The 25,986-nt window shown below is 37.2% G+C and overlaps 2 protein-coding genes across 2 annotated transcripts in view; one reads left to right on the top strand and one right to left on the bottom strand.

Annotated features, from left to right (window-relative positions):
- Positions 1 to 2,105, bottom strand: part of IL23R (interleukin 23 receptor) — a 64,893-nt gene extending 62,788 nt beyond the window's left edge. The window contains exons 1-2 of the mRNA XM_002921946.4: positions 2,025 to 2,105; positions 589 to 691 (exon numbers count right to left, since the gene is read on the bottom strand). Of these exons, the coding sequence (XP_002921992.2) occupies positions 589 to 658 (70 nt within the window). The 5' untranslated portion in view covers positions 659 to 691; positions 2,025 to 2,105. The remainder of the gene's footprint in view (positions 1 to 588; positions 692 to 2,024) is intronic.
- Positions 1 to 25,986, top strand: part of C2H1orf141 (chromosome 2 C1orf141 homolog) — a 182,634-nt gene that overhangs the window by 92,293 nt on the left and 64,355 nt on the right. The gene's annotated exons all lie outside the window — the stretch shown is intronic.

Raw genomic sequence — 25,986 nt, 5'->3', positions numbered from 1 at the left:
TTTTTGCCAACTGCCCAGGACACAAAGCCCTCGGTAGAAACTCTCAAATGCTAACAGCTATCCTGCCTGAATTTCTGATGATCCCCTTCCTGGATTCCTCAAAGCTGCTTACGCCTGTATCTGTAACAGTGCCAGATGTTTGTGTGAATTGTAAGATGGGAATGATAATAACATAGTATTATTGTACAAAGTTGTGAAGAATAAAAGGGTTAGCATAGTGCCTGATACATAGTAACTGTCAACAAATGGTTTGTGGAGTTGAATTAAATCCAAATGTTTGATGCATTATCATGTAACAGTTGTAACAGTTCAAAGATAGAAGATGCCAACTCAGAATAATTAGCTTCTTCATGGAAATGTTCATATACGAGTTAGAGGTTTGTTCCTTAGGGATGCTTGAGAAAGGATTCCTGCCTATAGGAGGGAGGTTGGACTCTTATTTCATTCATGCATATAATTCTTATGCGCATGTAGTTTTTCCCAATCTAATAATTTTTGATTCTTCAGTGATCTTAGCATAATGCCTTGAAAATAACACTCAACATTTTTTCGAACAAAAAGTAACAATAGGTACTAAAAATACTATACCTCCATGACACCAATTGAAGAATATGTAAAGAGCTATTATCACATCCCATTGAATTGTGACCTGATTCATTCCTGAAACCAGGTAAAAGCTCTTTGTTGCCCTCTAGAAAAGAAAAAAATATGAAAAATGTTTAAATTGCTATATTTTAATAAAATAACAATAATAAAAGGCCTTACGTTTTTTCCTAACAGTTATTATTGCCTTTGATGAGACCATTTCAATAGGAAGAAAAGAAGGAAGGATGGAAGAAAAGAGAAAGGGGAGAATGGAAGGGAGGAGGAAACAAAGAAAAGTCAGTGGTGTGTGAGGAGGTATAATACAGAGAGAGAAATATAGCAAAAGAGTTACCTTTTGTACCCTTCAAAAGTCACTATGAATTACATTAGTAGGACATTTTGACCCTTGATAAAATAGACTTTCTTCTAATCTTGTCTCTCTCATCAGAAGCCCTGCTTTAACTCCTGATACTAAATTCTCCTGGCCAGATTTCTGTGCCTAAGAAGCTCCAGAAATATCGGTCTTTGATGAGTTAAGCTTGGGAAAAGCCAAAAATTGCAGTAGTTCAGAAAGAAAGCATTCAAAATGAGGAAAGATGAAGTGAGACAAAGCCATAGGTGCTCTCGCCAGTTAAATTTATTTAAAAAAGCCTTTTCATCTGTAGACAGTTCAAAAGAAACAGTTATATGAATTCCAAACAATATTGCCATTAGTTTACAATTAGAGTTGCGTTATTTAATCAGTTACTCAATAACCAACATAATTTAGTTATTTTTATCTGTTTAATAAAACCTGAGCCTTTTATATAAAACAGCAAAACAAAATCATGACTCATTATATAGCATAAAATATCTGATAACACTTTTTTTCTTAAAGATTTTATTTATTTGTTTGAGAGAGAGAGAGCACGGGACGGGGGGATGAGCCAGAGGGAGAGGGAGAAGCAGACTCCATGCAGAGCGCAAAGCCTGATGTGGGGCTGGATCCCAGGACCCTGAAATCACTACCTGAGCCGAAATCAATCTTCACATCTTCAATCCATTTCACTGAGAGGGCACTGAATCAGGCACTCAACTGATTGAACCAACCAAGCGTCCCATCTGATAACATTTTTAAAAACTGGGGTCCCCATGACCCCTATGAATATAGGAATCCCTTTTATAATGTGTTAGCAATATTAAGTTTTCTCTTTATAAATAATAGGCAAAACCAGGCTTAACATGTTCCTGGTAGGAAGTTAACTACTCACCCGATAGAATATATGCAATAATTATTATTTAAAGTGATGTGATATCAGAGAGTATTTTAGATTCAACTTTCATCTGTAGCCACTATGTGCCATACCACAAGAACTTATGAGAAAAAACAACCTGGACCATGTATTTCCAAAAGAACATATAGCTGTTTTTAAGTATTTAGGTAATCATTGTCTCTTTACCTTTCCACTTGCTGGAAGCACATAATTCCACTTCAGAGCCAGGTTGCTACCTTGTTGCCTGCGTCATGTCCTCCTTCCCCACTGCCTGCTTATCAGTACTCACCAGATTTTCAGCAACGAGGCAAATGGAAATGTCAGCAAAGCCCTGACCTACATTTCAGATTCTTGAAGAGAAACTCAAAAACTGTCCAATTCGAAATGACTGGCTCACATGTCACTATTTGGGAAAACCCAGATTACTGAAAGTGAACTGCTTTGTCAGTACTTTTTTTCTCAGTTTAATTTAAAATGATCTGTCTCATCCGAGAAGTAGAACACATATGTAGTCTCTACCTATCAAAATATAACACCAAAATATACAAAATTATAATGCTTAGTTGTTTTTTTTTAAGATTTTTAAAATTTATTTATTTATTTGACAGTGAGAGAGGGAACACAAGCAGGGGGAGTGGAAGAGGGAGAAGCAGGCTTCCCGCTGAGCAGGGAGCCTGACACGGGTCTTGATCCCACAGTCTTGGGATCATGATCTGAGCCTAAGGCAGACACTTGACAACTGAGCCACCCAGGTGCCCCTAATGCTTACTTTTCATTTGCAATTAAATATACCAAAATACAATGCTAATTTTAACTTGCAGTTAACATTGATATTTATTATGAACCGGTTTCTTAAGACAGTTTAAATGCTACTGTTGACCATTTATTTATTTACCGAGCATTTTTGAGTGTCTAACGTGTCAGGCATTGTTCTGAGCATTAAAGATATAATGGTGATTAATTACTGAACAGCTCTTTAGTTGTATTGTTTAAAGTGATTCAATTACAGATCAGTTAACTATCACCCATGCTTTAACAGGATTCTACAAGCAAATAAAAAATTACCAAATATTTGCTGCATTTATAGTCAGCGTCACCAGGGGCTTTTCTCAGCATATTCTTTCCTCCCACGTCCTTTATTGCTTCAACATGACTATCTTTTCACTCTGTGTATTTCTTTTTATTGTAAATGACAGTTAAGTCACTTGTTTCAATGAAATTCTTTTTAAAATTTTTTTATTATGTTATGTTAGTCACCATACAGTACATCATTTTTTTGGATGTAGTGTTCCATGATTCATTATTTGCGTATAACACCCAGTGCTCATTGCAATACGTGACCTCTTTAATACCCATCACTGAGGTACCCCATCCCCCCAACCCCCTCCCCTCTGAAATCCTCAGATTATTTCCTGGAGTCCATAGTCTTTCATAGTTTGTCTCCCCTTCTGATTTCTCCCCCTTCAGTTTTCCCTCCCTTACCCTAATGTCCTCTGTGCTATTTCTTATGTTACACATATAAGTGAAACCATATGATAATTGTCTTTCTCTGCTTGACTTATTTCACTTAGCATAATCCCTCCAGTTCCATGGATGAAATTCTTAAAGCCTTCCATCCTGCCTTTTAAATGCTTATATCATTGGTACCCAGAACATTAGAATACTTTGGGGAAACATTTGAAACATTTCTATGCTCAGATTTATTCTAGACAATAAAAATTAGAATTTTTGTGGGTGAAGACTGGGCATCGATTTTTTTAATCCCAAGTGATTATAATGAAGAGTCAGGCTTGAGACCCACTGGAATATAAGAGTAAGAGTGTCTTTGAAGACCACACAGAAGAAAGGATTATCACCTGGGTTTTAATGATTAGTAACAGTTTTCCAAGCTGTGAAGGAGAAGGTGTGGGAAACATTTCTCGTACAAGAACAGAAAGTGCAAGCAATAGATATGTTTTGGGACTGGCTGGTTGTTTCTTCGGGTTGAAGGAAATAGGATATGAGCCGGGAAACTACGGTCAGTAGCAGAACATAATTAATTACTGGGCCTTGTATTCCTACTAAGTAGTTTAACCTTTGTCTTAAAATCAGTCAGAGATAACCAAGATTGGTAAGCAGAGAAATAACATAATCAGATTGGATTTTTAAAAGATAATTCTAATTATTGTGTGGAGAATTGAATGAAGATGAAGAGCCCAGTTAGGAGGCTTTTGAAAAGCAAAAGCTAATGAGGGCCCAAAACAAAGCAGAGGCAGCCAGAACTAAGGGGAAAAAATGGAACTGAGAGTATGTGAAGGAAGATTGGATAGGCCATGGTGACCAGTAAAGGAATGGAATCCCCTGGAGTTATGCAGTAAATGACACATATGTGTGTGGGGGGGTGAGAATTCAGGAGCATGAAGAGTGACTCTGGTAGTGATTTTTGCTGACCCAGTAGATAACAACATTAACCGAGCACACAAAAGGAGGAGTGGTGGGGAAGTGATGAGTTTGGTTCCGGTTATGTTGATTTGGAGGAGCTTACAATATGTTCAGAGAGAACTGTCTGGTGGACTGTGGTAGATACAGGTAAACTTGGGAGAGAAGTTTGAGCTGGAGATCTAAATTTGGAAGATTTCAGCATGTCAATAGTATTAAAACTAAGATTAGAATAAGAAAACTGAGAGGGCACATTCAGAATGATAAGGGAAGGAAGTAGGAGGCCAGAAGCAGAAAATCTTACCAAAGGACAGGAAGAGATACAAGGAGTGTGTGGCTGACATCAAATGGTCAGAAATTAAATATGATAAGAACTAAAAGAAAATATTGTATTTGACAGTAGTCTTCCCTTGGAAAAGTTTCAGAAAAGAAATGGAGGTAGAAAGGGAATTGAAGTGAGTTAGAAAAAAAATAAAGAGGACATTGGCTAATCTTTCAGGAATTTGGACTGTGAAGATGACATTGATGGAGAAGAACTCAATGCAAATGAGGATTCATTTATTTTTTTATTGGGGGCCAGTGGTGGTTCCTCTTCTTTGGTGAGCAGTCTGTTCACATCTTCAATCCATTTCATTGATTGGTTTTTTTTCTAATTATTGAGTTTTGAGAGTTCTTTACATGGTTTAGAAACCAGTTCTTTATTATATGCATTTTACAAATAGTTTTTCCTAGTCTGTGGCTTATCTTTTCGTTATCTTACCAACGTCTTTTGAAATAAGAAATTTTTAATTTTGATCAAGTCTAAGTATTTTATTGTTTCATTTGTTTTGTCCTGCTTACATTTTCATCAAAAATTAATACATAATCTTGTCTTATGTGTGTTTCTGTTTAAAGACATCTTACTTAATCTATACTGTTGACTAACATTGAACTCAGGGCCAACAACATTATAATTCATGCCTGAACAAAGCTCATCTAACACATGGAGTTTCTTTGTAATTTACATTGCAGCCCTGTACTCATGAACACTAGACAGTACTTTAGGACTATGCTTGGGGGCTGTTTTAAACAGTGAAATCACCAAAGAAAAAATGTGCGACTAAGAAGGCCTTCCAAAAGATGCTTGTTTATAGTATGAGAGCTAAAATGATTTTTTTTTAGCTGGGAACTTGCACATTGGGTGACTCAAATTTTTCACCACTCTGCACATGTCTGCAAATTACTGACAAGTGCTGCTAGTATTGATTTGGGGGTTACAAGTATACTTTAGCTGGTTAAACAATTCACAAATTTGGAATCAGGGAATGATGAGGATCAACTACATCAAATCTCAGATGTAAGTGGTTTGACTTCATTTGCTAATCAGAAAGTATGAAGACCCACTGTCTTGGCTTTTTCTCCATAGACAAGGTTGCCATCTGGGCATACCAGGACAGTCTAATTTAAACATGTCCCAGAGTAATTATAAAGAACACTACATTTTATTTTCAAAATTATTCTAGTTTAGACGATATATTGTCACTCTTTTATAGGCCTACAAGTAATAAACTTTGTTTCTTAAAAGTCACACTCTTTCAAGTTTTCTCTGGTATTTGGTAAAAGTTTGGAATAGCTGTTGGCTGAGGGGAATGAAAAGGGTGGTTGAGTATAAAATGCATGATCCTGAAAACATCATATTTAATTAGTAAGCATAGCTTGAGCTAGTACATCATAATGGAGCATTTCAAATTTTTTCCCATATTTTAAAAAATCCTCTTTAGGGCTCTTAAGGCTAGAACAGAAGAAAACAGCTGAAACTGTTGTACTTATGTAATTGTGCTTTTGTATAAATTGACCTGCCTATTATGCATTGAAAATATCTCCAGTTTCCCTGTCCAGAGGCAACATTGTCATAAACTAACTGGCTACTAGAAGGAGCTCCTTGAAGTAGTTAAGATCTCCCAGTTTAAGAAGTATAGCTGGACCAAGACCTGGAATGTTAAACAGGTTGCCTAGCAACACTGGTCTACCCATTGGGGAGCAGGCCTAGAGGGCTCTACCTTGCCTCAGGACACAGATGCCGTATGTTGGGGGAAATGAGCAGAACAGGGAGTGGATTGTTGACCCCAGAAAAGGGAACCTAGTGACTTTCGACCCTGAAGAGAGATGGAAAACTTATCACCTCTATCTGTGGAAGTGATGCAGCAGTCCTCGTGTTTTTAATAGTCCTGGCTTAGGGGGGTAATCTGGTTAGAGACGGGGAGTAGGAAACTAGTCCTGAGTTTGTGCTTGCATTGAGGGTACACTGTTTTTACTTAGATTACTGAATTTCTTTGTGATAGCTTTAACAGGGGTGAGAAACTGAATATTATCGTGTGTAAAGCTCCTCAGACATTCCATTGGAGGTACCACTAAATTTGCAAATCCCATTAAGTAGATTTGATTTGGTAAGCTTACAATTTTGTAGAGTGATCTAGTAATTCTGTATGAAATAAAGAAATCAGTATCATGGAAGGGTGGGGAAACTGATGGGTGGTTGGATAAGTTGGATTTGATGCAGAGAAGATGGCAACAGCTACCCAAAGGGGCCAGAGGAAGTCCCTTGATATATGGGTATGCTCAGGGAAGATGCTTGTACATATCTGGCCAATTCTTGGTTAGTGAGGTGCTGTGGTACAGCCTAGTCTGTCTCTGTACCTGGGTGGAAAATAGGTGTCCCCGTTTGAGAGGGCTTCCAGTACTATAATGGGTAAAGTGTGATTGCATCTGAATGGGTGGGTCCCCAGAAATTGAGGATAAAAGCAGAAAAGCTCACTGTGACTGTGGATGGACATGTACAGTGAATCACCCTTCATAGCCTAGTTAAGATCATTTCTGTATATACTGTGTTAAGGGGCTTGATCCTGGGGTAAAGAACTCTTCGGCACTCTCCATTTATTGGACATCCTGCCTTTCTGTTGTTATAAGCCCAATGAAAGGGCTGCATATTCCTGAGTGCCTTCCATGTACCAACATACACGGTACTTGGGGCTGTGACTAGAGAGAGGATGTTAATGGCTTTCAAGGACCCTTCAGTGGGAAAGAAAATTGTATTTAAAAATTAAAATGAAAAAGAATAAAATGCTAATGGGAAGATATGAAAACAGTTAAGGGAGCAGAGAGGAATATACAGCAGCCTCAGGTCCACACTTTTGTAAGCTTCAGGCCTCGGGCTCAGTTTCTTGCATGTTTCCTCCAGTTTGATCACACTTGTGCCTCTGAACTCGATTTTATGTTATCAGCATCTTTTTCAACTGCCTCTCCTGCTACCCCATCATCCTCCAGTGGGTATGTACCATACCATGCTGACTTAGCTTCACCAGTGGTCTCCAACTCAGTGTCTGGGACTGCCCTGCTTTTCAGCACTTACAACTCTGAGTAATTACGAAAAGTAAAATTTTAGTTTAGCAGTCTTTATTTAAGAAGGTAACAGAAAATGTTACTCATTTCAGAAAGCTTTTTATCAAAAATATTGAACTTATTTTTCTAACTTCATGTACTTGAAGTTATGTTTTAATTATCTCGAGGGTAGTCGTACCTGGAAGAACTCATCCTTCAAATATGCCAGATTAATGAGGTGTCATTTTGTTAATTTTCTCAACCACTGAATTAATAACCCCATTATTCATAAAGAGATATGTAGACTCTTTGCAGAGAGATAAATACCATAAATCTTATGACTCATCCAGAGGACGTTACCTTTATGCAGCTGCTCGATTCCTCTCAGCATTGAACACCTGATGGCACGTTCAGCTGTGTCGGAGGCTGACATACATACAGGCTGAATCATCGCTATTTCCTGTAAGGTGTGCATTAAAGGTCAGCTTTACCTTATTTCCTATGAGCGTGTTAGAGACTTAAGAATGTTTAGAAGTGGAGATATCAAAACCTTGTCCTCATTTCTAGCTCTTGGATAGCATGTACACTTCTAAGGAAGTCAGTTTCCAGAGTCTTGATTTCCATCACGTGCCCTTTCCTAAATTTGATTCCTCTGAGAATGAGCCTGGGTATAAATAGCTGCAGGTGCCTTAAACACTTAAGGCTTCTCTAGTCTTTACATGCATTTTATATATATTTTTAGAAATGTGAAGCTTACCAAAATACTTGTATTTCAGCCCATGTTGAGATACTCTGAACTTTAGCCAATTTGGGGATATTTGGATCCATTTTGGAATAGTCTGAGTGCCAGGCATAGGAAGCAATATGGGGACTTATGATTCCTTTTTTTTTTTTTAAGATTTTATTTATTTACTTTAGAGAGAGAGAGAGAGAGAGAGAGAGAGTGAGCGGGGGAAAGGCAGAGAGAAAGGGGGAGGGAAACTCAAGCAGACTCTTCCCTGGGCTCAGAGCCTGATACAGGACTCAATCTCACAACTCTGAGATCATGACTTGAGCCAAAATCAAGAGTCTGATGCTTAACCAACCGAGCCACCCAGGTGCCCCAGTTATTTTCTTAAATTTAAATGAAATTTTTGGTGGACTATTGCAGTTTTTCCAGACACATTGGGTAAAATTCATGTGTTAAAATTTTACTTGATTTTTTTCAGATTTAATATACTTCATTCCATAAGGTAGTTCGTGGCATATTTGTTCCTATTATAGCTTAGTTGAACCTGTTTCATTATCTAAAATGTTAAAAAATTTCTATTGTCTATATAAAAGGAAATAAACTTTTTTAGGCTTACAATTAATACTTTAGATATTAATTAAAAATACGCCAGTGGGTACATGTTTTTAAAAGCTTCTTCTAAGAGTATTTAAGGAAAACATTTGGAAGACCCCTGCACTACAGATCAACTATACAAGCCAATCAAAAACCATGGTGGAAAAAATATATCAAAATATCAATAGTGGTTTCTTTGGATTATTGAATTATGGTTACTTTTTCTCCTTTTGCTTTTCTATAACTTTCAATTTTTTAAAGTATATTATATATACTAATTTTTAAATCATTGAAAAAATACAAAATATGGGCAACCCTGTCAGGACCCCTCATTCGTGAGAGCTTTTTCTGTGTCTTCACTTAATAAACTTTTATCGCTTTACTCAGGAAAAAAAAAAGAAAGAAAAAAGAAAAAATACTAAATACATTAAGGACAAGAAAAACTTTAAATGAAGGGATATAAAGGGGAGTTTACTTCCCAGTTGATTCTAAAATATGTGACTGCTGATATGTCTACTGATGTACACATTTCATTTATGCAAACTTAACTATACAGGACAGGAATGAGAAGTTTTTCTTATAGAAGAAAAATGAATCCTTTTACACCTTTTAATAAAATAGACCTTAAGCCTTTATGACTCAAAGAAAAGAAGGCCAATGAAAAATGCAACAATAATTGTTTTTTAAATTGAAATAAAATCAACAAATAAAATGATATGTTTCAAGTGTAAAACATGATGATTTGCTGTATATATATATACACACACACACATATATATATGAAATGATATATATGAAATGATTACCAAAATCAAGTTAATTAACACATTCACAACCTCACATACTTTTTTTTTTTTTTTTTTTTTGGTGAGAACACTTCAGATCTACCCTCTTGGCAAATTTCTTTTTTTAAAAAAAGATTTTATTTATTTGAGAGAGAGAGATAGTGACAGAGAGCATGAGCAGGGAGGAGAGGGAGAACCAGTCTCCCTGCTGAGCAGGGAGCTGGATGCAGGGCTTAATCCCAGGACCGTGGGATCATGACCTGAGCTGAAGGCAGACACTTAGTTGACTGAGCCACCCAGGCATTCCTAAATTTCAAGTGTTTAATACATTATTATTAACTATAATCACCATGCTGTACATTCGATCCTCAGAACTTATTCATCTTATAACTAAAAGTTTGCACCCTTTAACCACCATCTCCCCATTTCCTCTATCCCATAGTCCCTGGCAAATACCATTCTACTCTCTGTTTCTATGAATTTGACTTTTTTTATGGATTCCCCATATACGTGATACCATATAATATTAGTCTTTCTCTTTCTGTCTTATCTCACTTAGCATAATGTTCTCCAAATTCATCTATGTTGCAAAGGACAGAATTTCCTTCTTTCTCATGGCTGAATAATATTCTGGTGTATGTGTGTGTGTGTGTGTGTGTATGTGCGCGCACATGTGCATGTGTGTGTCATATCTTCTTTACTCATCTCATCAGACACTTAGGTTCCATATCTTCCTTATTATATATAATGCTGTAGTGATAATGGGTTATAGATATCTTTTCAAGATGGTGATTTCAGTTCCTTTGGATATATACCCAGTAGTAGGATTGCTGGATTATATGGTAGTTCAATTTTTAATTTTTTGAGGATACTTCATAATGTTTTCTATAATGGTTGTCCCATTTTACATTCCCACTAATAGTATACAAGGGATCCCTTTTCTTCATATCCATGACAACATTTGTTATCTGTTGTCTTTTTATAAAAGCCATTCTAACAGATGTGAGGTGAGAGCTCATTGTGGTTTTGAGTTGCATTTTGTTGATGATTAGTGATGTTGAGCACCTTTTCATGTACCTGTTGCCATTTGTGTATCTTTCCTGGAAAAATATCTATTAAGTTTCTTTGTCTATTTTTTAAATCAGATTATGTGTTTTGTGGCTATTAAGTTGTAAGAGTTCTCTATATATTTTAGATATTAACCTGTTATCAAATATATGGTTTGCAAATATTTTCTCCTATTCCATAGGTTGCCTTTCCATTTTGTTGATTCTTTTCTTTGCTGTGCAGAAGTTTTTCAGTTTGATGTAGTCCCACTTGCTTACTTTTGCTTTTGTCACCTGTGCTTTTGTTGTCACATCCAAAAAGATCATTGCCAAGATCGATGCTGAGGAGTTTTTCATCCATGTTTTCTTCTGGGAGTTTAGGGTTTGGGAGTCTTACATTTAAGTCTTTAATTCATTTCAAGTTAGTTTTTGTGAATGTGGAAGATAGGGGTCCAATTTCATTCTTTTGCATGTAGATATCTGGTTTTCCCAGCACCATTTATTAAAGAGACTATCCTTTTCCCATTGTGTGTTCTTGACACCTTTGTCAAAGATTAATATATGCATGAGTTTATTTCTGGGCTCTTAATTCTGTTCCATTGATCTGTATGTCTGTTTTTAAGCCAGTACCATACAGTTTTGATTACTATAGCTTTATACTATAGTCTGAAATCAGGAGGTGTGGTGCCCTCAGCTTTGTTTTTTCTCAAAATTGTTTTGCCTATTTGGAGTCTTTTTGGTTCCATACAAATTTTAGGATTGCTTTTTCTATTTCTGTGAAAAATGTCATTGGAATTTTGATAGGGATTGCACTGATTCTGTAGATTGCTTCGGCTGGTATGGACATTTTCACAATATTAATTCTTCTAATCCAAGAACACAAGACATCTTTCCATTTATTTGTATGTTCTTCAATCTCTTTCATCAGTGTCTTCTAGTTTTTAGTGTTCAGATCTTTTGCCTTCTTGGTTAAATTTATTCCTAAGTATTTTATTGTTTTTGGTATTACTATAAATGGAATTGTTTTCTTAATTTCTCTTTTAGATAGTTTGCTATATAAAATGCAACTCATTTTTGTATGTTGATTTTGTATCCTAAAACTACTGAATTTGTTCTAATTGTTTTTTGGTGATGCCTTTAGGGTTTTCTATGTATGATATCACAAAATTTGCAGAGACCATTTCACTTCTTGTTTTCCAATTTGGATACCTTTGATTTTTTTTTTCTTGCCTAATTGCTCTGGCTTGTTGAATAGAAGTGACAATAAAAGGCATCCTTGTCCTGTTCCTGATCTTAGAAGAAAAGCTTTTCACTGTTTTTTGTTTTTTTAATTTTTAATTTAAATTCAATTTAATTAACATGCAGCATATTATTAGTTTCAGGGGTAGAGTTTAGTGATTCGTTAGTTGTATATAATAGCCAGTGTTCATTACATCAAGTGCCCTCCTTAATACCCATCACCCAGTTACCCCATCCCCCCACCCACTTCCCCTCCAGCAACCCTCGGTTTGTTTCCTATAGTTAAGAGTCTCTTATGGTTTGTCTCCCTCTTTGTTTTCATCTTATTTTATAAAGCTTTTCACTCTTGAGGATAATGTTACCTGTGGGATTGTTACATGTGGCTTTTATTATGTCAAGATACATTTCTTTTATACCTAATTTGTTGAGAGTTTTTATCAATTTTGTCAAATGTTATTTCTACATCGAGATAATCATGATTTTTATTCTTCATTCTGTTAATGTGTATCACATATATTAATTTGTGTGTGTTGAACCATCCTTGCATTCCAAGGATAAACCCCATTTGATTATGGTATATGATCTTTTTAATGTGCTGTTGAATTCAGTTTATTAGGATTTGTACATTTCTGTTTATCAGGGATATTGGCCTGTAATTTTCTTGTGTCCTTGTCTGGCTTTGCTATCATGGTAATGCTGCCCTCATAAAATTAGTCTTTTCTACTTTTTTTGAAAGAGTTTGAAAAAGAGTAGCATTAATTTTCCAAATGTTTGGTAGAATTCACAAGTGAAGTCATTTGGTCTTGGACTTTTCTTTGTTAGAAGATTTTAGATTACTGATTCAATCTCCTTACTACTTTTATGAGTATGAATAACCTATGTCATTCATATTTTCTGTTTCTTCATGATTTCGTCTTGGTAGGTTGTATGTTTCTAGGAATTTATTTTTTTTTAAGGAATTTTTTTTTTGTTTGGATTTTTTTGTTTTGAATTATTTTTTTAGGAATTTATTTTTGTTGGCATATAATTGTTCATAGTAGTCTTTCACAATCCTTTGTATTTCTGCAGTATCAGCTAAAATGTTTCCGCCATCATTTCCGATTTCATATATTTGAGTTTCCTTTTTCTTTATCTAGCTGAAGGTTTGTCAATTTTGTTTATCTTTTCAAAAATCAGCTCTTAGTTTCACTTTTGATATTTTCTATTGTTTATCTACATTGTTTCATTTATTTCTGTTTTGATCTTTCTTATTTCCTTCCTTCTGCTAACCTTGCACTTAGTTTGTTTTCTTTTCTAGTTCCTTCAAATATAAAGTTAGATTGTTTATTTGTGAACCGTCCTTTTCCTTAATGTAGGTGCTTATTGCTATAATAATCATTATGAACAATGAAACTTATTATCATTAATTATTATTATTAATTATACTGGCTTTCATGGAAAATTTTATCATTTGCTAAAAACATAGAAGTTATTAGAAGAAAAAAGTTTTCCTTATCCATTCACTACTGTCAATTGATGGGAAAAATATTTATGAATTCGTTCATGATGTTCAAGATATTTTTAGAGAATTTTTCAGATAGAAAAAAATATAACTCAGCATGACCAAAGCACACGTTCATCACTCTATTTTGCAGAAGCAGATGCCCTCCTTCCCCTGGTCTTCACATATAATTCTAATAGAGGCTTACATTGTAGGGGTGACTTTAGGCAATTCAAATTAGCAAAGATATCAATAAGATATTTTAATGTTCAAATCCATTCATGAAAACAGTTTTGAAAATTGAAGTTTTCCTCCAGGAAGATTTAGAGTCCTATCAACTCAAATGAGAGAATGAAGACCCCACTATGTGAAAGCTAATGATCTTCAGTGGTTTTCATTGCCTCTGCTCATCTCCATGAAAGGAAAAATCTAAGACTTAAGAGGACTTTGGATTATACAATTAATGTTTGAAAAGCATCATTTAAATACTCATCTTCAGTTTGCAAGTGTGTGCTCAGGGTTGTTTGTTTGTTTTGCTGTTACATCCAAACAGTGACTAGATTATACTTTCAGGGCAACCGTTTCAATGCACCACTTATGAGCTTCTCAAAGTGACAAGTCAATTTAGTGCTAAAAAGAATTCAGGAAAGGGCTTGAAAATTCAGTGTGTAAGATAACATACCAGTGAACATCATCATCCAAGTTATACATTCCATGAACAGTTCCAGGAAAAAATTCAGTCATGGAGTTTCACAGCAATCATGGGCAGGCCTGAATCCCACTCCTGTGATTCATGTAGTGTTCAGATTAACACTGCTCTACTTGATTTAGCCATATCTGAAAAAGTAACGTCCAGAAAAATCACATTTCTGGTATGCTAGTTTTATTTTTCCCAATACACATTAAAATAAGCACACAGCTATTGAATGAAAATGTTTGTCTGTGTACAATTTAAATTACTCATTTATCACCAGAAATACACACACTGTCCCTTTTTAGACTATCCCCTCTAGCAAACTGATATTTTTTTTAGAGAACCAAGAAGATATTTATTTAAATTGCTTTGTTTTGGTGTATTTTCTCTGCCATTCTACTCATATATATTTTAAAATAATCGAATGAGAGTGTTTTTTATAAACAATGTAAAATATACTATGGAATCATTCTTGCCTTGTAAATGCATTGAGAGGTATAATTCAAGGGAAAGGAAAATTATTCTTCTTCATTTTGTTCTGACCTTATGTACTTTTCTATTTTTAGCACATCCATTTATTGAAGAGATATTTATTGAGTGTTTCCTATATTCCAGTAATTATTCTACTCCTGCAAATAAAGGGGTAGACAAAACAGAAAAAAAATCTAGTCCTCATGGAGCTTACTTACATTCTAGTGTAAGGAGACAGATGGTAACTAAAATAGATAAGTAAAGAATAGTTTTAGATGATGATAGCATTTGGTGGGAAAGTAGGAAAAGCAGACAGAGTTCAATTGTGCTGAAAGATCTTGCTGGAATATATCACTTGAGCAAAGATCTAGTAGAAATTAGGGAGAGGCTGTAGAGTTAATTTGAAGAAGTGTGCTTCAGGCAGAAAGAACAGTAGGAAACAAGGGAGAAAAAGAAGCTCTGGGGTGCACTCGAGGACCAGGAAGGAGGACAGTGTGGGAGGAGCAAGGTAAGCAATTGGGAGAACAGTGAGAAATGAAAACAGAAGGAAATGAAGTGGAAGTAACTGCAGTGAGGGGTGATGGGCAATAGTGTACAGCTCCATAGGGCCTTCAACTTTTCTGATGATTGAGATGAGAAGTCATTGGAGGCTTTTTTTAAAAATTCAATTAATTAATGTATAGTGCGTTATTAGTTTTAGAGGTAGGGTTCAGTGATTCATCTGTCTTATATAATGCCCAGTGCTCGTTACATCACGTGCCCTCCCTAATGTCCATCACCCAGTTACCCCATCCCCCTACCCCCCTCTCTTCCAGCAACCCTCAGTTTGTTTCCTGTGGTTAAGAGTCTCTTATGGTTTGTCTCCCCCTCTGATTTCATCTTGTTTTATTTTTCCCTCCCTTCCCTATGATCCTGTTTTGTTTCTTTTTTTTTTTAAGGTTTTATTTGTTTATTCGACAGAGAGAGAGAGAGATCAGAAGCAGGGAGAACAGCAGGCAGAGAAACAGGGAGAAGCAGCCTCCCTGCAGAGCAGGGCATTTTGATAGGGATTACACTGAATGTATAGATTGCTCGAGGTAGCATAGACATTTTGCAATATTTGTTCTTCCAGTGAACACATTTGTTCTTCCACTAGCCTGGAATGTTTTTCCATTTCTTTGTGTCTTCCTCAATTTCTTTCATCAATGTTCTATAGTTTTCTGATTACAGATCTTTCCCTTGTTGGTTAGGTTTATTCCGAGATATCTTACGGTTTCGGGTGCAATTGTAAATGGGATACATTCTTTAATTTCTCTTTCTTCTGTCTCATTGTTAGTGTATAGAAGTACAATGATTTTGGTGCATTGATTTTATAACCTGCCACTTTGCTGAATTCCTATATGAGTTCTAGCAATTTTGGGGTAAATTCTTTTGGGTTTTCCACATAGAGTATCATGTCATCTGCAAAGAGTGAGAGTTTGATTTCTTCTTTGACAATTTGGATGCCTTTTATTTCTTTTTGTTGTCTGATTGCTGAGGCTAGGACTTCTAGTACTATATTGAACAACAGTGGTGAAAGTGGACATCCCTGTCGTGTTCTTGGCCTTAGGGGAAATGCTCTCAGTTCTTCACCATTGAGAATGATATTTGCTGTGGACTTTTCATATATGGCTTTTATGATATTGAGGTATGTTCCCTACGCTGTGAAGAATTTTAATCAAGAAAGGATGCTGAAAAAGCATTTGACAAAGTACAATGTCAAATGTACAATGCTTTTTCCTCATCTTTTGAGAGGATCATATGGTTCTTGTCCTTTCATTTATTAATGTAGTGCATCACGTTGGTTGATTTGAGGATGTTGAACCATCCTTGCAGCCCAGGAATAAATCCCACGTGGTTGTGGCAGATAATCCTTTTAATGTATTGTTGGATCCTATTGGCTATTATTTTGGTGAGAATTTTTGCATCCACGTTCATCAGGAATATTGGTCTGTAATTATCCTTTTGGGTGGAGTTTTTGATTTTGGGATCAAGGTAATGCTGGTCTCATAGGATGAGTTTGGAAGTTTTCCTTCCATTTCTATTTTTTGAAACAGCTTCAGAAGAATAGGTATTAATTCTTCTTTAAATGTTTGGTAGAATTCCCCTGGAAAGCCATCCAGCCCTGGGTTCTTGTTTGTTAGGAGATTTTTGATTACCGCTTCAATTTCCTTGCTGGTTATGGATCTGTTTGGGTTTTCTATTTCTTCCTGTTTCCATTTTGGTAGTTTACACGTCTCTAGGAATGCATCTATTTCTTCCAGATTTCCTAATTTGCCAGGATATAGTTTCTGATAATATGTTCTTATAATTTGTATTTCTTCCGTGTTGGTTGTGATCTCTCCTCTTTCTTTCCTGATTTTATTTATTTGGGTCCTTTCTCTTTTCTTTTTGATAACCCTGGCCAGGGGTGTATCAATCTTACTTATTCTTTCCAAGAACCAGCTTTTAGTTTCGTTGATCTGTTCTACAGTTCTTTGGTTTCTATTTCTTTGATTTCTGCTCTAATCTTTATTATTTCTCTTCTGCTATTGGGTTTAGGCTTTATTTGCTGTTCTTTCTCCAGCTCCTTTAGGTGTAAGGTTAGGTTGTATATTTGAGACCTTTCTTGTGTCTTGAGAAGGGCTTGTATTGCTATATACTTTCCTCTTAGAACTGCCTTTGCTACATCCCAAAGGTTTTGAACAGTTGTGTTTTCATTTTCATTTGTTGCCATGAATTTTTAAAATTCTTCTTTAATTTCCTGGTTGACCCATTCACCCATTCATTCTTTAGTATGATGCTGTTTAACCTCCATGTATTTGAGTTCTTTCCAAATTTTCTTTTGTGATTGAGTTCCAGTTTCAAAGCATTGTGGTCTGAAAATATGCAGGGAATGATCCCAGTCTTTTGAGAATGTTCCATGTGCATGCAAGAAGAATGTGTATTCTATTGCTTCAGGGTGGAATGTTCTGAATATATCCGTGAAGTCCATCTGGTCCAGTGTGTCATTCAAAGCCCTTGTTTCCTTGTTGATCTTCAGCTTAGATGATCTGTCCATTCCAGTGAGTGGGATGTTAAAGTCCCCTACTATTGTTGTATTATTTTTGATGTGTTTCTTTAATTTTGTTATTAACTGGTTTATATAATTGTCTGCTCCTACATTAGGGGAATAAATATTTATAACTGTTAGATCTTCTTGTTGGATAGACCCTTTAATTATGATACAGCATCCTTCCTTATCTTTTATTATAGTCTTTGGTTTAAAATCTAATTTGTCTGTTATAAGGATTGCTACCCTAGCTTTCTTTTGATGTCCATTAGCATGATAAATAGTTTTCCACCTTTCACTTTCAATCTGGAGGTGTCTTTGGGTCTAAAATGAGTCTTTGGAGATAGCATATCAATCTTGTTTTTTTATCCAATCTGATACCCTGTGTCTTTTGATTGGGGCCTTTAGCCCACTTACATTCAGAGTAACTATTGAAAGATAAGAATTTAGTGCCATTGTATTACCTGTATGGTCACTGTTTCTGTGTATTGTCTCTGTTCCTTTCTGGTCTATGTTACTTTTGGGATCTCTTTCCTTAAATGATCCCCTTTAATATTTCTTGCAGTGCTGGTTTAATGATCACAAATTCTTTTAGTTTCTGTTTGTTCTGGAAGCTTTTTATCTCTCTTTCTATTTTGAATGACAGCCTTGGTGGATAAAATATTCTTGGCTGCATGTTTTTCTCCTTTAGCACCCTGAATATATCATGCCAGTCCTTTCTGGCCTGCCAGGTCTCTGTGGATAGGTCCATTGCCAGTCTAATGTTTCTAACCTTGTAAGTTATGGACCTCTTGTCCCAAGCTGCTTTCAGGATTTTCTCTGTCTCTGAGATTTCCAAACTTCACTATTAAATGTCGAGGTGTTGACATTTTTATTGATTTCAAGGGGGGTTCACTGTGCCTCCTGGACTTGAATGCCTGTTTCCTTCCCCAAATTAGGGAAGTTCTCTGATATAATTTGCTCCAGTATACCTTCTGCCCCCCCTTCCCTCTTCTTCTCAGATCCCAATTATTCTAATATTGTTTCACTTTATAGTTTTAACTCACCTCTTGAATTCTCCCCTCATGATCCAGTAGTTGTTTATCTCTCTTTTTTCACCTTCCTTATTTTCCATCATTTTGTCTTCTATATCACTAATTCTCTCTTCTGCCTCATTTATCCTAGCAGTTAGAGTCTCCATTTTTTAAAAAGATTTTATTTACTTATTTGTCAAAGAGAGAGAGAGAGAAAGAGAGTGGCAGGCAGAGAGAGAAGCAGGCTCCCTGCTGAGGTGCTCCCAGCAGGAAGCCTGATGAGGGACTCAATCCCAGGACCCTGGGATCGTGACCTGAGCCAAAGGCAGACACTTAACTGACTGAGCCACCCAGGCATCCCTAGAGCCTCCGTTTTTGGTTGTATCTCATTAATAGGCTTTTTGATTTCGACTTCATTAGATTTTAGTTCTTTTGTTTCTCCTGAAAGGGATTCTCTAGTGTCTTCCATGCTTTTATCAAGCCCAGCTAGTATCTTTATAATATTCATTCTAAACTCTAGTTCTGACATCTTACTTATTTCCATACTGATTAGGTCCCTGGCAATAATGAGCAAAAACCCCATGTATTCTATATACTATTTTCCCCCAGTGCTGGAGTTTTGCAGTTCTGTGTGATCAGTAAACTTGGTTTTAGCCAGATGTTCTTCCTGATCTTCTGGGGGAGGGTCTGTTGCACTACATCTCAGGTGTCTTTTCCCCAGGCAGAATTCACCACCCTTGCCAGGGGCCAGGCTAAGTAATATGCTCCAGTTTGCTCAATGTGGCTTTTGTTCCCTGAAAAGTTTCCACACTCCTTTAGAGGATAAGAATGAAAATGGTGGCCTCCCAATCTCCAGCCCTGCAGCCAAAAGCTCCAGGCCCCATTCCTTAGTGTGTCCTCAGGGAAAAGCATTCACTCAGTCCTGTCTCCCTGGTCTCCATCTGCACTCCGTGTTCACCCAGCCTGTGACCAAGCATTTCTATCTCAGGCATGCGACCCTGCTATGAGTCTCCAAACCCTTCAGACTCCTGTGGCCCGCCCCCCACGCCGCTCCTCACAGGGGGTGGGGAGGGGAGTCATGTCACAGTCCCGCCAGTTACTGGGCCCCTGCTCAGAGACCGGTTGCCCAGCCCAACTGTGCCCAGGTCATGGTTTATGGCAACACTGAGCTGAGAGAGCACTCCTGGGCTCACTGATTGCACCCGGCTTCCCCGTTCCAATGCTTGGGACTCCACCGCACTCAGGCAACCCCGGTCTTCCTAATACCCTGGGGATCCTGAGACCACACTGTCCCACCTAGGTTTCTTCTGCACTTTGCCACCTGAGCACCTTTCAGGCAGGGACAACCCCTTCCAGAGCAGACTTCTAAAAGTTTTGATTTTGTGCTACACTGCTATATCACTTTCCGGTAGTCAGCTTATGGAGGCTCCCCCTGTGGTTTATCTTCTAACATATCACCTTGGATTCACTTCTCTGCACCTCCTACCTTGCAGAAAGTGGTCACTTTTCTACTTGTAGAATTGCAGCAATTCTTTTCTTCGATCTCCGGTTGAGTTCACAGGTGTTCAGAATGATTTGATACCTATCTAGCTGAATTCCTGGGCCCAGACAAAACTAAGGTTTCCTACTCCTCCGCCATCTTGGAGCCAACCTCCATTGGAGGGTTTTAAATAGAGGAATGACAATGATTTGACTCTAGGGATTCTGGCCTAAGCAACTAGAAAGATTGGGTAAAGAGGCCATTGAGATGGGGTAAAACTTGAAGAGGAAAATATTTTGCAGAGGAATGGAAAAAGGAATTAGGAATTTGTTTTGGGACATGTTAAGTTTAGAGTGCTTAATATGCCTCCAGACAGAGATGTTCAGTAGGCAGCTGGTCACATCAGGCTGAAATTCAGAGGAGAGAGAAACAGGTGTGATATAAAATTTTGAGCGTCACCTGCACATAGATGGAATTTAAAGCCACAAATATGAGTGAGATTACAAGAAAGTAGAAATAAACTAGAGATTGAAATGGGGGGAAGCTCTAGGACTGTGCCCAAAACATTACTATGCAAAGACATCAGGAAAAACAGACCAAGGCAAATTTTCTACCAACTATCCAAAGAAGGTTACCAGGGAATGCATTTATTTATAGTTAGAAAAATAATTAACTGTCTATATCACAAAGCTAAAGAATCTTGATGCTAACATAGACCTTAACCTAAGGGATGATGACGTTCAACCTGTTGACCTTTTGGCAACGAATACCTTGACCTTTAAAAAAACTAGCTGACTGAGTCATTCATCAAATTCTAACTTAGGGGTTTAATTTCAGTCAAATGATGGGCAATGATTGAAATATGAACTTCCTGTCTAAAGTAGGTGAATTAGAATAAATGGGCTTACTTGAACAACAACAAAAATAAAATCTAACTTTAACTCAGGGGTTTCAGTGGGGAACCACACAATTTCACAAATATTTATTCAGTGCCTGTTATCACTTGAAAGGGTAATTGGGGAAATACAGATAATTTAAATTAGACACTTTTTCTTTAGAAAGATTGCAACAGAAAAATGGACAATGAACTAAGTAAAACATGATAAGAGACATAGAGAGGCAAACACACTTCATGGAGGTTCAAACTCAAGAAGGTGATTCTCCATTGGGTGCACCTTAGAAGCTCCATAGAGGACATGGCATTTAAGATAGCCCCTAAAATATGGGTAGAATGGGATATTGACAGGTAGAAGATATAGTATGAGCAAAGGCCCTGAGGTGGGAAAGCTCGGGAGTATGTTTCACTGCTGGGTGGTCATGTCCCCAAACCATTTTTATTGTTATCCATATTTCTTTCATTTTTTTCCTTCCAAAGTACAAAAGCAGAGATTCCATAAATAATTATTAGCTTGAATCCACTAAGAAAATAAGTGTATATTTGCACACATATGTTCATTGCAGCATTATTCACAGTAGCCAAGAGGTAGAAGCAATCTAAATAGCCATCAATGGATGAATGAATAGGGAAATTGTGGCATATACATATAAAGGGGGCATTTTGCAATCTAAAGAAAAGAAAATTCCATCAGATGTTACAACATGGATGAACTTTGAGGACCTGATGCTAAATGAAATAAACTGGCCACAAAAAGACAGATACCGAATGATTCCACTTCTATGAGGTATCTAAAGTAATTGAACTCATAGAAACTGAAAGTAGAATGGTAGTGCCCGGGGTAGAGAGGAGATAGCAAAGAAGAATTGTTTCATGGATATAGCATTTCAGTTTTGCAAGACAAAAATGTTCGAGAGATCTCTTTTGCAATAACATGCATGTAGTTAACACCACTGCACTCCATTCTTAAAAATGGTTAAGATGGTAAATTTTATGCTATGTGTCTTTTACCACAATAAAAAAAAGAAAAAATGTGTACATGCCCATACTCCTTTGATTGTAATTAAACCTAACCCAAATAGTTTAGTCAAACAAAGGAGAATTTATTGGTTCAGAGAGCCTAAGGAAGGGGAAGGATGCCACAGAGCCATAATAAAAACTGCCCACCAGGGACTTTAAAAAAGCCCCTAGGGGGGCGCCTGGGTGTCACAGCGGTTAAGCGTCTGCCTTCGGCTCAGGGCGTGATCCCGGCGTTGTGGGATCCAGCCCCACATCAGGCTCCTCCGCTATGAGCCTGCCTTCCTCTCCCACTCCCCCTGCTTGTGTTCCCTCTCTCACTGGCTGTCTCTATCTCTGTCAAATAAATAAATAAAATCTTTAAAAAAAAAAAAAAGCTCCTAGGTGTCGCTCTTTGCCTCCTGACTCATTTTCTTTCTCTCTGCAAATGTACTTTCTCTACAGGCTGGTGATAACTCCCAGGTTTTACACCTTAGACTTTCTCCATAGGAAGAATGCCTGACGTTCTCCCTCTGAGTTCAGAATATTGAGAAGAGTTTTAAGTATCCCAGTCAGTCTCTGGGCCAGCCTCTGACAGCATCTTGTAAAAAGCTATTATAGATCTTATAAGAACTTGGTAAGTTCAGTAGGAACCATATGATTGGGAATGGAGTGGGGTGACAGGTGTATCAGCTAGCTATTATCACTTTAATGCTGTATAACAAACATCTCAAACTAGTGGTTTAAAACAACTGTCATTTATTTCCATGATATGCTGATTAGCTGGGGCAGCTCTACTTCAGGCCATGGTAACCAGGATGTCTGTATTCCACACCTTAGTCTTCCTCCCTGGGGCCAGTAAGCTAGCCAGGGCTCGTGGGAGGCCTCCGAAGTTTTAGACTCAGAACCATCCTAGTGCTGCCACTTCTACTTGCATGCCATTGGTCAACGTAAATCACATGGCTAAACAATAAGTCAAGGGGCAGAGAAATACTTTCTGCTCACAGTTAGGCTATAGTCAGAGTGGGATGTAGAGGAATGGGAAGGGTGAGATTGAATCATTTCATCCATCATAGTGGGTAAATGTGAGAAACAGCTCCCAGAGAAAGATTGGATGTTGGGCAAACAAGACAATAGGTATCTGATGTAGTATTATTACATAGATACAAACTTAGTAAAACCAAGTAGTAAATTTTACCAATCCCAAAATGCTAAAGGAGAGAGCAATTGGAAGAGAACTAGTTAGTCTTACAATGAAACAAGTACTGTACCAAGAATTTTCAAGATAGAATCTCAAAGGAGAAACAGAAAAGCTATATTTAACCTGAAACAATGTCATTTGCCTATAAAATCTCTTAGGTTCCAAAGAAAGAGTCCTTGAGGATTCCAAGGTAATGTCTCTTTTTCTAGTTGCTGCTGCTTTAGGAGTAGGTCATGCTTTGATCTGATCTTTATGTCTGTGAGAGAAAGGCACAAGCGTGGTGCTTCCTTTTTTTCCCCCGTATTGGGAAATCAAAGTGTTCACACTCGTAAACACATTTAAAAAGGCAATGTCTAGTATAAGTTAGATTGTCAAACTCTTACTTTCTCATTTGACAGACTAAATTTTGGCTGATGAATTTAAGTAATTTGTCTTCTTTAGACACCTTTATACTTTACACATTTCATACAGCATTGTTTATAAGAACCTTTATATTTGGGTGAGATATCATTCTTCAGTTAATACTGATCAGTTGTTAAAAAAAGGATGATTCAATGTGTTAGAGTTAAATCTTTGTTCATGTTTCATTCTAAAGCCAATAGAAAATTATTAAATCCAGAGCATAGTATTATTCAGTAGTAAAGAACTCTCAAAGAGTTTCATTACTTCACATTGTATATTTCTTATTTTCTGGATGGCACAATTACAGATACATTCTTTTTTTTTTTTTTAAAGATTTTATTTATTTATTCGACAGAGATAGAGACAGCCAGCGAAAGAGGGAACACAAGCAGGGGGAGTGGGAGAGGAAGAAGCAGGCTCATAGGAGAGGAGCCTGATGTGGGGCTCGATCCCAGAACGCTGGGATCACGCCCTGAGCCGAAGGCAGACGCTTAACCACTGTGCCGCCCAGGCACCCCTAGATACATTCTTTTTTTTAAACCAAAATTTCAAATTGAAGTTGCAAGAGAAAATAGTAAAGCTGAGTAACTTCTAAAGTTGTCATTTTATTCCAAGAAACAAAGCACAATTACAAACAACTCTGAAAATCTAATTTCCTTTTCTTGTACAATCTGTGAATCACAAGATCATAGTAACCACAAGTTATATATCACACATTGATCACTTATTAGATAACTCTAAATATGTGCAACTTTAGCTCTTTTTACTTTAAGTAATTTTTCCTATTATGAATAAAAGGCAGATCACTTAAAAACAAAAAAGATATTTTATCACTTTGGCATGTTTGTATTTGCAATAGTCAGAATTTTTTTTACTATACCTGACAGAAATCCAACTCAAATTACCTAAGTAAAATATGAGAATTAATGGGAAAAGAATGGGGCATGTTGTAGAACTAATGGAATTTCTGTGGGGAGCAGATCAGTTCAGGTGTCTCAGGGAGAGAATTTCCAACTTGAGATGACCAGGACTCATTCTCTTTCAAATCATTCATCTCTCATCTGCTTAATTCTTCTAGACTTTCTTCTCTCCAAGTATCTTTCACATAGAAGCCCAGATTGCAAACTTATTTTATACCTCAAGAATGAAGGAGTGGTCTTCCTGAAAAAAATCTCAAAGAAGGACTCTGATTGCCCTATTATGGGGCCTCTACTCATCCTTTAGAACAATCCCTTTTACCAGAGCGATGAAGTACTATGATTGACCAGAACAGGGTGGTGTTCCTACCCTGTGGGCTAGTATCCCTGTACTATAATTGACAGTCCAACAACAGCTAAGGGAAGAGGGAAGGGCAGTTTCCCTAAGCAGAAGGGTAGTGTTAGTAAATGAAGATGAGTAGAAGAGAGGTACTCTGCACTGATTAAACAAACAAACAAAAACTAATAAATGTCTCATCTTAATTCACTAGAATCTGAGCATGTTGAACCTCTTAGTTTTGGCCTTCTCTAGATATGTCTGAAGGTCTGGTGAGCTTCTATCCTAGGATCTGTTTCCATGAAGGGCCTTGGTACCTCTCTGGAAAGATTTCAATCCAATGAAACGGAACGTCATTGCACAGAAGTATGGTTTAAGGACAATGTCCAGGATAAGGGAAGAGAAATGATCATGAATGTAGCACTATTTCTGTCTGTCTCGCAGATTGGTTTTTGGCCATGCCCCCCTTGATTCATGCCTGAGCTCTAGAGTGAAAGAGGTACAATAAAAATGTGAGTCAATCAGAAGAGCTGTTTTACAGTGATCACTGTGGGACACTGAAGCCAAGAAGTCAGCAGTATCCATGACAAAATTTCTGTAGTGACCTAAGACCACACCCCATTGTAGACATCTGCACTCTCAACATTAAGCAGCATTAGCAAAGACATTGGCAGACACTGGTAATCAGTCTGGCATAGCAAGGACTTGGAAGGCAGCAGAATTTTTACTTTTGTCATTACTTGCATAGAAGACATGACCACATTAAGCCAGAATAAGAGAGAAGCTGTTGAGAGGTTCTTCTGTCCCACATGATACTGATGGGGCATGCAGTCATCTTATTTCAATACGTCTGGAATATCAAAATGGCTCATGCATGGAGCTCATAGCTTGTGCTGGCTGGCATTTGGGAAATCAGCTGGGACTATTAAACAGAGTGCCTCAGTTTTCCTCCTTTTACCTTCTCCATGGCTTGGGCTGCTCAGAGTATGTTGCCTGGTTTCAAAGAGGAGTCTCTGAAGCAGAGAAATTAGAAACTGCAGCTAT

Source organism: Ailuropoda melanoleuca, chromosome 2 (genome assembly GCF_002007445.2).
Source record: "Ailuropoda melanoleuca isolate Jingjing chromosome 2, ASM200744v2, whole genome shotgun sequence".
NCBI classification, from domain to species: domain Eukaryota; kingdom Metazoa; phylum Chordata; class Mammalia; order Carnivora; family Ursidae; genus Ailuropoda; species Ailuropoda melanoleuca.
The sequence above is the reverse complement of the archived record's forward strand: the minus strand, read 5'-3'. Positions and strand labels throughout refer to the sequence as shown.